Source organism: Corvus hawaiiensis, chromosome 8 (assembly GCF_020740725.1).
Source record: "Corvus hawaiiensis isolate bCorHaw1 chromosome 8, bCorHaw1.pri.cur, whole genome shotgun sequence".
Lineage (NCBI taxonomy): Eukaryota > Metazoa > Chordata > Aves > Passeriformes > Corvidae > Corvus > Corvus hawaiiensis.
The window spans coordinates 415,564-429,291 of NC_063220.1; the positions used below are offsets into that span (position 1 = coordinate 415,564).

The window sequence follows — 13,728 nt, forward strand, 5'->3', positions numbered from 1 at the left end:
CTTATATTTATATTTTCCATTTTATTATCTTTCACATTATTTTATTTAGTCTCTGATTTAACTTATTACAAAAATTTATATATATGATAGTATTTAACAAGGATGGAGAAAGTACTCTTAATTTTTGTTTCTATGTGTGTGATAGACTCCAGCAAAGAAAATAGATGATAATGAGCTTGATTTGACATCCAATTTCTCTGAAATAATAGAAATTATGGAAGACTATCTGAAACCAACGCTGTCACAGTTTGATTTTTCTGCTGTCAGGTAAGATATATTGACTTTGATTATCATTTGTGAAAACAGGACCTGTGACTTAAGTCCTCCAAATAAAGGAATAGTTTTAGCAAGGGTAGCCTGTTAAAGAATGTTTCATGTCTTGAAAGAAAGTATATTCAGGATATGTCAGACTAAGAGACTGAGCAATATGATAGACTGATGGCCATTTCTGACAAGCACTGTTCTCCAGCTTAAGTTATACTTAAGTTGAAGCTCAAGATGCAACATTATAATTAAACTGTTTAAAGATAGGATTTCTAAAGGACAGGAACTACAAAGGGAGTGCATTCTTTGTGTAAAATTTCACTGAAATTGAAGTAGAAATTGAAGCTGGTAATATTTTCACTGAAATTTCTCTTCCCAGAGAATCCCAGTGCGTATCAGTTTCAGCAGCTGAAACAGGAAAAAGGAAAGTGAAAGATAAGGACACCAAACAAGTTGGAATGCAGGGTATGTGCTCCCTTGAGTACTCTGTGTATGTGTTTATGGACAGATACCAAAATTCAATCATTTCAATTTTAATTTTATTTAACACAGGGAGAGGACAAAGGCTTTAGCATTGTTTTTGTCTGTTTTATTTTCTATATCAAGTCAGATATTTCAGTATTCTTTCAAAGACAAATTTAGATGCTGGGTGGAGCCATGCTTTTGCATTTATTTAGAGTCTTCCAAACCATACAGTCTATAGACACCTAAATGAAACAGCTTTATCACAAACGAGTTTTTCAGGAGAAAAGCTAGAATAAAGAACTTTCTTAAGTCGGTAGATCTCTTTGTTTTGTCTTTATTTTGCTTGTAACTTTGTGGACTCCCACAGGTTGTTAGCTTGCATGCAAGCCTAATGCTATAGTATGTCCCTAAACACATCTCGAGAGTAGTTCCGCAAAAACTGGATGAATTGTCTTCCATGCATCTTCTCTTTCTCTGTAGAAGAGAAATATTGTAATAATAATATTTTGTACTTTTTTCCTAAATAACGGAAAAAAATTTTTTTTACAGAACAACATAGTTAGTATTGGGTAAGAGTTCCTTTACAACTCTATTCTGTTTAGTCAATCACTGCTGTGGCAATTATGCACTTCCATTGTTTTCCTGTATGTATTGCATACACCTGGACTTGGACCTGAGATGGTTGGTTATTAATATGGGGATATTTTTCCCTGTGAAGAATTGGTACTAACAAGTGCATAGAAATTTGAGAACATCTTAAGTGTAATGGTATCAAAAGAACTATTTTTTCTTGATGCACTTAATCTGCAGTACCATGAAGTTCATGTGTCATAAAATAGAGGAAACTTAGGTTTTTACATCTAACTGCAATTATTTATATACAAACTGAGAACTAAATCTCAATCATGTTCTGTCACATCTCTTTAGATACACCAATGGATTTGGGGTTGTGTGTGGTATTACTAGGGGATACATTATTTATGGAATTGCCTTTGGAAGCTCTGAGTATATTTAAAGAAGAAGGAATAAGTTCTGTTTCCAGAGATTTTTCTCTACAGATTCTCTACAATCGACTACGTTGGACTGAGTCAGGTACTACTAGATAAACATTTTTTCCTTTAGTATAATGATGCATTAAAAAGATACTTAAAAATTTAAATATGAATGGTGGTGTATATTTTACTGGAAGACAGCCACATGCAATAGGTTTCCAGTATTTTAGGTGGACTAGATAGTACAGTAGACTTATTTCAGTAATGTACAGGGTGATTATAGGTGCAGTGGTACCTAGTTTAAAATAACCTTGACACATAAAGAATTATATAAAAATTGGAATCTAAAATTGTAAACAAATTTACAAGCATGTTGTTAAAACTTCAAAGCTATTTTCAACTGCAATTTAAAAAAGGAAGTAAGAATTTACATTTCTGTTAATTTTTTTTATCATTACTGTAAGACTTTGCTCAAAATACCAAGTGTAAAATCTTAATCTCTGGAATACTTTCAGTTCTTGTGCTTCACCTGGGCAAAATCAAATCCCCACAGGCTTTATGAACTTTCCCTACTCCAGACACTTATACCCTACATAAACTCTTCAGCAAAATGAAGTTAAGTAAGGTAGTTGGACAGTTGGTAAACTTGTCCTTATGGCATCTTAAAACTCATTTCTTAGATCTAGAAGTGAGTAATAAATCCAGGCACAAAGCCATTTTTTGTATGCATCAAAGATACCTTCTATTTATGAAGTTAAAAATCTGAAGCTGCATTTTTCTCATACGTAGAAAAAAACACATAAAATTATTAAAACCAGTTGGTCCAAGACAAAAAATAGACCGAAGAAAATCACACTCTGTACCATGAAAGCATGCTGTTCCAGAGAGGTTCTTGTATTGTGTCCATATCTGTAATATAGTATCTAACAATAGTAATATTTAGCCTCCCATATAACCTGTTCTGTTTTTCCATTTCACACCTTCTTTCTAAAGGGAAAGAATTGTACATAATCTGAGATTAGCATATTTTCAGTTTACATACAACAGTATGTATGTAAACAGGTCTTTCAGAAATACAAGTTTCAGAACATGTAGGGATTTTTCTATTTATGTTTTTCCATTTTTCAGAGTGGAACTTCTTATGGTTGCATAATTTTAGGAGTGGATAAATGAGAGGAAGCATAGTTGAAAAGTGTTCTTGCAATGATGACAGTGGCCACTGAATGAGGAAACATGAGCAGTATGATATTAATGTGTATCTCAAGCTTCCATGACCTTTCAGGGCACTCAGTGATAGCTGGCTGAGACATGTACTCTGGGTGATAATCATATATACAGTGAGAAACATAGGACAGTTTTCTCTGCTTTTTAAAATTCCTTTAAAGAAATAAAAGTTCCAATTCAAATGTGAAACTTCCTTTTTCCTATGGATCACTGTGTGTCCCAGAGAAACTTCAGTTATTACTTTAACATCAACAGTTAATAGATATGGTAAATGACTTAGAAAGTGCATTGATGTTCAACTCTATCCAAAATTGGCAGTGAAATGAAGCATTTTCATATCTAAGGGATCACATCTCCTCCTTGTTTTCCCCTTTAAAGCCTTTATTTTTAGGCAAGAAGGTTTGGGTAATGTCCTTGCCTTGCTGTGCTTTGAAATGGATTTTTTTTTTTCTATTTCAATCTGTTGTTGTTGTTATTACTACTACTACTTCTACTACTACTACTACATGCGTCGTATTAAATATATGCAGTCCTTCAAGGACATTTATTTGCTAAAACTGCATATATATTAAAAAATTTTTTTCTTTTCATTTTCACAGAAACTCAATTTAAAAAAACTGTTGAAGTGTCTAAAGAAACAAATACAAAAGCTCATGAGAAAAAGAATGTCCAAATGGTGAACTTTCCACATTTTTTATAAATAACCAGAGAACTTGCATAAAAAAGTGTGAAAGTGGGTTGCATGGAAAGCAATATGTGTGCTAGAATTCTGAAGTGGAATAAATGTCACATAAGTCCAAAAGAATCTCGCTTCCTGTTGATTTTGCAAGGAGTTTTTCTTTGAAAAATCACACTTTGTAAATGGGACATATTTAATAACCTGTGAAGGAAATTGCTTAAAGTTACTGAAAATAATTTCTTCAACAATATATTGTATTTTATATAGTATATACATGTTTTTATAAATCTATGTTTATATTTGCATATATATCTATGTGCAAACACGTGTGTATATATGTGTAATATTTGTATATACATTGTAGCTAATGCAGAATAGTTTATTAATTTCCATTGACAGTTGAGTATCACGATGCTTTTAAACCCACTTTCAAAACTTTGTTAGTTGTTTGATGTGTCTTTCTCTTATTTATTTGACACAAAGAATGCAATACTGTTAGCATTTGGTTGAAACTTTAACACGTAAGAGATTATGTATTCTTTTTAATTGTAGGCACTGGTTAATCGTGATCTACCCTCTAATTGCTTGCCTGTTGATGCACGTAATTTTAAATGTATCCTTTCACCTATTAGCTAAGTGTATCAGCTAAATTTCCTTCTTTTGTTGTTTAAATATCATTGTTTGTGATTAACTGTTCATCAGATATTGTGGACCCCTATAATGAAGGAAGAGAAGCAGGTAATATATTAAATAATATTTTATTCACCATCTACCCATGGAATTTAGAAATTTTTGTACCAAAAAATGAAGTCATGACATCAAGATGTTGGCAAAAGTGTTCCTTTTCATCGGAACAGCACAGCTTATCACCTGTAAATGGTGCATCAGTGAAACAGTATAACAGTTAAATGGAGGTTTTTAGTTCAATCACAGGAAGACAGACTGGTTTGGGTTGGAAGGGAGCTATAAGCTCATCTCATTCCACCCCCTGCCACAGGCAGGGACATCTTCTACTGAACCAGGTTGCTCCAAGCCTCATTTAACATGGCCTTGAATTCTTCCAGGGATGGGGTAGCCACAGCTTCTCTGGGCAACCTGTGCCAGGGCTTCACCACCCTCACAGGGAAGAATTTCTTCCCGATATCTAACCTAAACCAACTACGTTTCAGTGTGAAGCCATTCTCCCTTGTTCTGTCACTACATGCTCTTGTAAATAGTCTCTCTCTATCTGTCTTATTGGCTCCTTTCAAGTCTTGAAATAGTTATTAAGTTTAAACACAATGCAAAAGGAGCTACAGAACAACCAGTAGCATAACAGAGTATGTCTCCATGCGTTTGCAGTTCTTCTTCACAGCAGATGAATATAAAACACTTTATGTGCTCAATATCTGACTCTAGAATGTATCTTTTAACTTATACTGTGAGAAAATGTAGTCAAAAGGAGAAAATTGTTTATCATTAATTGTGCAATGTCTTTGGAGAGAAGAGGTGGGCTTGGAGTCTTGTTTTCTGAAATCAGGACTCTGGAAACTCAGTTAGTTTATCCACCTACTTTAGTCCTCTCTGAGCCTCTGGAACAGAACCGTATGAGCAGTACTGGTTTTCAATTCTTTATCCTTTTTTCAGGGTATCTAAAACTTTTTCTTTGTGTCTTTTACCTGTCTACCAAATAATCCTTGTTCATTATAAAATACGCCTTTCAAATGGGCATCCCAGTTTTACTCTGTCACAATTGCTTCAATTTTAAAAGCCAGACTTAAGTTTCAAAAAACATCAAATCTAATGATGACCTAAAATCCCCTAAATATGATAGTGTCATTTTAAAATTATTGAAATTGAGATTGCCCAATGTAGCTTGTAGTATGTTACATCCATACTGATGAAATTCTGTTGTTACAGAAGGTTCAAGTCCTTCCCAAAAAATAAAAGAAATACTAGAAAAATACCGTGACCTATTTACACTGCAGTGGGAAGGCGTCGTTGGAAATATGTGTGTTCCAAGGTATGTAATATTCTGTCTTCTTTCTTGTTTTATCCATGTTTCTTGTTTAAAATTGTGCCTATTGTCAGAGACTTTGGTCATATAATAGGGTCACATTTTGCTGAGCTGATAAACACATAGCAAACCATTGTTGTTGTATGAAACACAGATCTGTGTTTGTAGACAGAATAATCGAGGGATCTGAAATAAAGTGCCACAACGTGATTTAGCCAGGTTGGTTTTGTCAGAGTTGCTGTGTATGTAAATAATCTAATTTTGATAGAAAGTCTTCTGGTGCGGTCTTTGATGAATACACATATGTGAGCATAAGTGTAATTTCTGGCTTTGCTCATATTTGTTTTTAAATTCAAGTGTTAAAAACATAGCATCTTCAGGCACCTTCAGTCAACCATAAATGGGAGCACAGATTTCAGAGGCAGACTAGTGAAGGTACATCACACAGTTTCCAATTTCAAACATGATCATGAAGCTAATACCATTTTATGGAGTCTACTCATAAACACGCTTTGTTTTTTATAGAAATACTTTACTTTTAAGATCATAGCCATAGAGGAATAAAAGGGATTTCAAGAGGTCAGACAGTGACAAGCCCTAGGAGTCGACATGACCATTGCTCGACATTCCTTCCTAACTGCTAGTTTAGCAATCAGTCCTTTGGAATTTTCTCTACTTAGCTAATACCACTGAGTAGGTACTCTAATATTTTTTCATAACAATTGCAAAAATTGTTATTATCAAATTGCAGTTTTTGCTGCCAGATAGTCTGATTATCCACATCTCTTTTCAAAAACCAATTGCTCATGTCCTGGTGGGTATATACACAACTGCTCCCTTTGAATGTTAGAGAAAGACCTTATTTTAAAGCTGTACAATACATACAGCAATGATTTTTTTTTTGTTGTTTTTTTGATGGAGAGGTTGGTATTTATCTAAAAATACGCTATGCCTCTATTTATCTGAAATACACTATTGCTCACTATCAGATGTTACTCAGTAATCATTTTAATACAAGAGTACAGTATTAATAATCCATATGAGGTATTACACTTTTCACAGAATTCTGCAGTCGTGTTTGTCTCCTTGCTTTGCATGCTGACTTTATTACAATCATTTCTGGAGTAAATAGCACTGAAGTGTTTGCTATGGATAATTTCTGAAAAGTATTCTTGTAAAACAGTAACATGAAAGTAACTTCCTTTCTTTCTTCTTCCTTCCTTTCAGCCAAGCTGAATGGGAGCAGCTGCTGACAAACTGTAGTGCATTTCTGTTCTATGGGATGGAGAGATTCATGTCTCATGTATTGCTTAATTGGTTGGTTGCTATGAACATCCCAAGTAAGATAAGCAAATTGAGAAATATTTTTAATTACACTAACTTTTATTCCTAGATCTGTCCTACTGTATCTTTATCGCAGTATTGATGTTGGCAATTAAGGGCTTTTTCTAGATCCAGGGTTTTTAGTCAGAAAACCTCTGTATTATGTAGGTTTTGTTCTGTTGCACAGCTTTCTTGTTAAGCCTCACAGATAAGCTTAGTCTTTCTTCACTTCAATATGATGGAATTTCTTAGGTTTCAAAAATTAAGTCATCATCCAATGGTTTTCTCAGTAAACCTTCTCTTTTTCTTTAGAAGTATTTGGTTGCAAAATATTTTTTAGTGGTAAGAACAACCTCTGCAGTACCACTTCAAAATTTGGAAGTCTCTGCTGAGGCAAACAAGAATTGTCCATCAAGGCTAGGTTAATGCTGAAGGATTACTCTAGTATTACAGAGCATTTGTAGACTCTGAGAAGGTATTTTTTCTCTGTTTTTTCACAACTATTTAGTCTTTCTGTTGTAGCATAAGGCTTAGATTCAGGACTGGTTTTTCAGATTCGCGATCTTCCTTTCTCCTCCTGTTTTCCTTGCACATCTGGAAGAAACTTGACTTTGGAGTTGTGCTGAATTTGTCAGGGTAGCTATATTGTGTTGACATGTGAAACTGAGGAGGAGAGTACACATCAGATTGTGAAGCCCTGTAGAGCAACAGGAAGCTTCTTCATGATGCTTTGGTTTTAAAAGTGATTTAAATATCTATATGTAAATATTACAAGAAATAAGAAAATATGTCTTCTATATACATGGGTCATGTCTGAAGATGATGTTTCAGATATCCATAGACCAGATACTTACAGGTCTGGCAACTTTTGGAAAGTTGTTAAACCTTGCCCTTTGTCCTACTCTTAAAATAAGCCTGGATTAATTCCGTCTGAGATTACTGAAAGCTCTAACCTAGATCAGATATTATTAAGTATTCAGTTTGGTCATTTACATGATGAAATATATATCATTGCTAAATCTGAGCATGAGACCAGGCTGACAAAGAGAATGCAGTGGTTTAGCAAATCCTGAAATGCGAGATCGTGATATAAATTAACCTTTGTGCAGGGGTGATTTGGGAAAGTCTAGTGGGAGATATTATACTTAAGGGAAAATAATCAGTTAATCATTAATAAGTTAAGGTGTGACTGTTTAAGGAGCAGAGTTACAGAACAGAGTCAAGAGATGGATCACAAATTAAACAACGTACACTTGCTAGTGTTAAAAAACCCCCGAGGTCTGTATAGGGGTAACTATACAGGAGGGTCATGTGCAAGCTGTATGAAATAATTTTCCACTCTATGTAGTATTGCAAAGGTCTCAACTGGAGAAGAATATTGACCATATAGAGTAAGTTATTTCTGGAGAATATTAGGAGTGGTCAGAAGGATGTACCACAGCTTGTGTGCTTAGTTTTATTAATAAATATGTATGTGCATTGGTATGTTTATATGGATTTAAAACATGCTTTCGGAGGAAAAATTGACATATTGAGAGGAGACATGATAAAAGTTTTAAGTGTGTTGAAGACTTTCCAGGCAGAAAAGTATTACAAATTTTCCTCTCATATGCTTGGGTTAGGAGAATAATTAACAGATTGAAGCTGCAGCAAACCAAACAGTAGGCAAAACCTTTTAATTCTGAGAGTATTCTGAGTTATTTCACTGGAGACCTTTAAGGAAAATAAGGCATGTTAGGGATGTAACTTGTTGTGATTTTTGGAGAGGAACTGTGGTATAAAAAATTTCAATACCAGCATCCCATAAACTCTTCCAAGAGTTCATAACTACCGAGCTGGGTCATCTAGGTCATTGGCTGTAATAAGATGGTATGTAGACTTCATTACCTATTACACTAATGTGGCATAGTAAAAAACCCCTGCAAAACACTATGGGAAAGTGTAGCAAAATTACATTAAATAACACTACAATGACTTCTATGCGTGTACATTTACATAATACTTGACAATTGTGGCTGAAATATGTAGATTTTATACTAGTGGTTTAGACTATGTTCAAGAAAGTAATTAACTTACAAAATGCCTGATTTACTTTAATTATTATGCTGGGTGTTATTATTCATGCAAATACCATTGCTGTATTTTTTTCCAGAATGCCGTTTGGTGATTCTTCTGGATCTGGTACGGACACAGCAAAGTTTCCAAAGAATTACAAACTCTGATATCCACAAAAGGTAGGTAAAGTCAATTTCAGTAAAGTCCACAATAAGGCAGATTATTTCAAAACAAAGTTAAAATTTTGAGTTTTGAATATTCTCCTTTACTTCTGCAAGTAGAAGGGCTTCTTCATAGGACTACTAAATAGGATGAAAGCTCTCTTACGTGGAAGTGATAAGAAAATATGATGCAGAAACCTTGCTGCATTACAGGTACCTCACAAGTCTGAGATCAAGATTCTCAAAATGTTCTAACTGAATTTATAAAATTTTCCTTTAACAGATAAACTGCTAAGAGTACCTCTGAGGATTCATACATGGAAAAGTTTTAAACACTCTGACAGATTTTTATTTAAATGAATTATTATGGCGTGTTAAATAACCTGTTTAGAATTTTTAATATAATTAATTGCAGCTTTTTTATCTTTAAAAGCATCTCAGTATTTTCTTTGCTTTTAAGTTGACAGCTGGTAGGATTTACATTCTTTTGTTGCATGTCCATATGAATTCCTGATAGATGCCACAGTGTCCTAATTTTACTCGTTAATTATTTAGTCCATGCTGAATTTTCAGATAACCTGATCATTCTCTTGAGGGATGCCTTGCACAGGAATGTAGATACATTGGAACACTGGGCAATCAACAGTGACATGAAATTTAACAAGAAAAAAATGACAGACTCTTCACTGGTGACAGAGTAATGCCAGACACAAGTATAAACTTGGAGAGGGGTGGCTGGAGAGCAGCCCTGCAGAAAGGCACTTGAGGCTGAGCCAACAGTGTGCCTGGGCAGCAAGTGAGCAAAGCACATCCTGGGGACATGAGCATCTTTTGACTTTTCTAGTTATTCATTCCGTGAAGAAGAAATAGAAAAAAAATTATCTAAAAATACTGTTTAATTAGTGCAATGATGCATAAGTTAAATCCAATTGTGTGTAAGATAGGTTATACACACATCTACGTATGTAAGTATACAGATGTCTGAGTGTATAAACAATCTCCTGATATTTTTTTATATCCTTTTTGATCCCAAACAGCCATTTCCTAAAGTAAACTAAAACACAGTTTCTTAAACTAGTTTTTCAAACTCAAAAATTTTGAAGTCTCAGTTTAATAGTTTGGTGAATTTATCAATAAGTCTTACTTGTTTAATTCCAAAAGCTTCCTGAAAATTTAGAATAACAATTTAAAAATGAGTCATATAAACTCCATAGACAATCAGACAGCATTTCCCCAAAAGATTACAGAAAACTTTATAATCTTTTTATAAAGTTACTATGAAAAGCAGATCTGAATAAAACCAAAATGCAACCTTTTATTTACTGCAGTTTCAACCTTAGAGTATCCCTCCCATTTTATGACTGAGACAATAATACCAAAGATACTTACTGAAATATTCAGCGGTAAAAACTCAAATGCCACATTACAAGTGATTTGCTTTTAAGCCTCCAAATCAACACCAAATTTATGACAAAGAACAAGTTACCTGCAATATTTTATGTCTAAACATGTCTTTTCACACCTGATTTGCAATATTTTCTGCAGTGTTTTGTAAAAGTTAGAATGTTACTCCTCATTTCATGTTTCCAGAGATGTCCAGAGCTACAGTAATATGACAGAGAGTAATCCCCATAGTAAAATTGCATCATGAAAAAATAGATAAAGTTACCTGAATTCGTTGTATTAAATTCAAAGTGCTGTATAAACATAAAAAAACCACTTGATGCTCAGCAAACAAGAAAATGCAGTTGGCATTCTTTCTCCTTCTATTAAAGAGCATTGTATATTTGGTTATGTTTTTTATATCTTATGTACATTTTTCTTTTATTGATCTCATAATTCTGATCTTCCTTAGTGGTCTACATATTGCTTTAGAGAGACCAACAGAGACAGCAATGCTTCTAAGCCTTACAGGTGTTGGTTCTGTAATTGCCACCCAGTGGTACACAAACTTGCAGGAGAATGCAGAAAGGCTGGAGGTCTTGTTTGAGAGTAAGTGTTTGTCTTTGTCTTAGTTTGTATGTATATTGCGTCAGACATTTGTGTGGGTGTGCTCATGGAGTGTGTGTACCTGCCTGTCTCCTGTCTCTTCTTTCTTTGCTCCTTACCAAATTTTGCCTGGAGTTTCCATAGGTGGTGAACTGCCTGCAGGAGCCACCAGGTGGTTGACAGGTTGATCTTTTATACAGAACAGTAACCTATTTAAACAGTTTTAGTGGAGTGTTTGTTTATGGTACTATATAAGGATGTTTATGGTAAGAATAGGATTTATACGGTGAGAAGCAGTGCCCTAGGACACAGCCATCTGTAGTTACATAAACTATGGGAAAAAAAGCCCCTGGATTTAACTTACATCTGCACAGATACATCACTTCAATCTTCCTTTTCATTAACTTTTAAATGTGAAAGCACCAGGCTGTATGGTTGATATTTTCTTGTTTTTCAAAACTTTCATTAAAAACTCACAGAAACTAACATTTCTTTCCAGATTTGCTGAACTTTGGTAAAACGGCTGGGCAGACAGTTCATATTCTTCGAAGTAGAAGTCACAGGAAAAGGGATTCCATTAAAAGTAAGAATTAAAAGGCTTACTATGAAAGACTGGCTGTAAACACTAACTAGAACCTTTAGATAGGTAGATCAATACGGTGGTTCATGGGTATAAGTGAAACCTTCCAGATGAGCTATTACAATTTTCTCTGAAACTTCTTAAAAGAATTGAGTCAAAAGACCACTGATACAATATCATAATTGGAGTAGCTATATTTTTTACAAATAAAATTCTGGGGAGACTTTGACATAGCTGACCAAAAGCTAAAATTTGTTTTCCACTGAACAAATAAAGTAATGTTACTAACAAGGTATATCCGGAGCACAACATGAACAATATAAATGGAACAGGATTGTAGACTGCAAAGAGATCAGTAGGATCTGCAATGATTCTAGACAGTCTGCATTTTAAAGGGCATACTAGATATAAGAAGTATCTGGCATCTTGTTGGAGAGCAGGGAAGAATTTTTAAGTAAAACAGCTTCTAATAGACTGTCTGTAAAATTGTACTGCCATTTTTCAGTGTACAGGACTTACCTTGTAAAATAAGGTTTAATAAAATAAATTTTATTTATAACTTGCACTGTCATAGAATTGAAGAGAGAAAGAATTCACATCAGAAATATTCCCTAGTTTTCTAGGGGGTTTTGTGGGTTTTTTTTTTCAAAGAATGCTTCTTCAATATAGTGGCAGTTGTTAATATTTTTAAAAGAATGTAAAAGAACCACAAGTATTAATCAAAGAGAATGTGTGCTAAATTACGGCATTTACAGCATTCTTATATTTAGTCATATTCAGAAATAACAATGGTTTTTGATACATTTTTATAGTGGAAGCAGATTCTCACACCTCTCCTGGAGACAGAAAAGAAGAGCAGACTGTTTGCACTTCCTCAGATCTTCCTGCAACTCATCCACCATTTTTTAATTGTGTGATCTATGGTTTACCAAACATAATTCTGAGGTAATTCTTGTCAGTCTTTTCATGCTAGGAATACCTGCACTGGTGGTCTAAGGAGAGGTGAGATTAAGAAAATTTGCATATTGCTGATTCCTCTTTCAGATGTAAACAGTTTGATATTAGAATAAGAGTCAGGAAAATAGAATATGTAATTCAGAAATGTCAGTTAGTACTGTAAGGTTTTTTTAACTTGATGAATCCTTTAAAAATTTGCTAAGTACCAACATATCTTACAGAAAAGTGGATTAGTATTTTTCAGCCTTGATGCATGAATTGGAATGTGTCGATGTCAGTGCTTCTGTTTGGAAAAATGTTTCCTTGATCTATTTTATTTTCACATGGATGATTCATCAGGAACTTAGCTAAAAAATTTACCAAGTGACCTTATTCTGAACGAACTGATCTTTTTATATAGAGGTAGTTGTAGTTTAATTAGAAAACAAGTTAGTGTTAAATAAAATGGTTAATAATTTTTGCTGTCTTTATTGTCCTGTGTTTTTCCTCAATAACATATGATTATATATTACATTATTTCAAAATCCCAAATAAGATTATTGTGTGTATGGATTTTGTAATATGCTCTGTTTAGCAGCAATCCGTTTTTAATTACACACTTTAAAACTTCATAGCAATAGAAATAGATGTAAAATAATTTAGCATTTATGGAAAGTATAAAGTTTGGTTGTTACGGCAACTAAAATAATTTCAAGAGTCTTTTTTCCCAGTAAAATGGTGATGTCTATTTCCTTTGACACTTCTTTTGTATCTGATAGAGCATCAAAATGGTACTGAAAAGATGCTGTCCTTGGCTACCTGATGTGTTACAATCAGTTAGAACCTGGTAAAGGGTTACAGGGCTATGTAGACCACAATACAAAATAATGGTATGTAAAATACTTTCTGCACTTAAGAGAATATAAATTTGTGCTTCCTTCCCTCTTTCACTCCATTTAATTACATGACCTTATGTGAACAACAGCTGGTCTGTCAAACTGTGTTCCATAACATGCATGATTTTTATTCCCCTTATAACTTAAGTTAGACATAGGACATACATA

The 13,728-nt window shown here is 33.9% G+C and overlaps 1 protein-coding gene across 1 annotated transcript in view; it reads left to right on the forward strand.

The window, feature by feature from the left end:
* Window positions 1-13,142, forward strand: part of CFAP46 (cilia and flagella associated protein 46) — a 72,555-nt gene extending 59,413 nt beyond the window's left edge. Inside the window, exons 48-59 of the mRNA XM_048312043.1 lie at window positions 146-267; window positions 644-729; window positions 1,657-1,821; window positions 3,545-3,621; window positions 4,177-4,237; window positions 4,327-4,362; window positions 5,524-5,626; window positions 6,848-6,960; window positions 9,096-9,177; window positions 11,015-11,151; window positions 11,648-11,731; window positions 12,541-13,142. Coding sequence (XP_048168000.1) covers window positions 146-267; window positions 644-729; window positions 1,657-1,821; window positions 3,545-3,621; window positions 4,177-4,237; window positions 4,327-4,362; window positions 5,524-5,626; window positions 6,848-6,960; window positions 9,096-9,177; window positions 11,015-11,151; window positions 11,648-11,731; window positions 12,541-12,677 — 1,203 coding nt within the window. The 3' untranslated portion in view covers window positions 12,678-13,142. The remainder of the gene's footprint in view (window positions 1-145; window positions 268-643; window positions 730-1,656; window positions 1,822-3,544; window positions 3,622-4,176; window positions 4,238-4,326; window positions 4,363-5,523; window positions 5,627-6,847; window positions 6,961-9,095; window positions 9,178-11,014; window positions 11,152-11,647; window positions 11,732-12,540) is intronic.
* The last annotated feature ends 586 nt before the right edge of the window (window positions 13,143-13,728 follow it).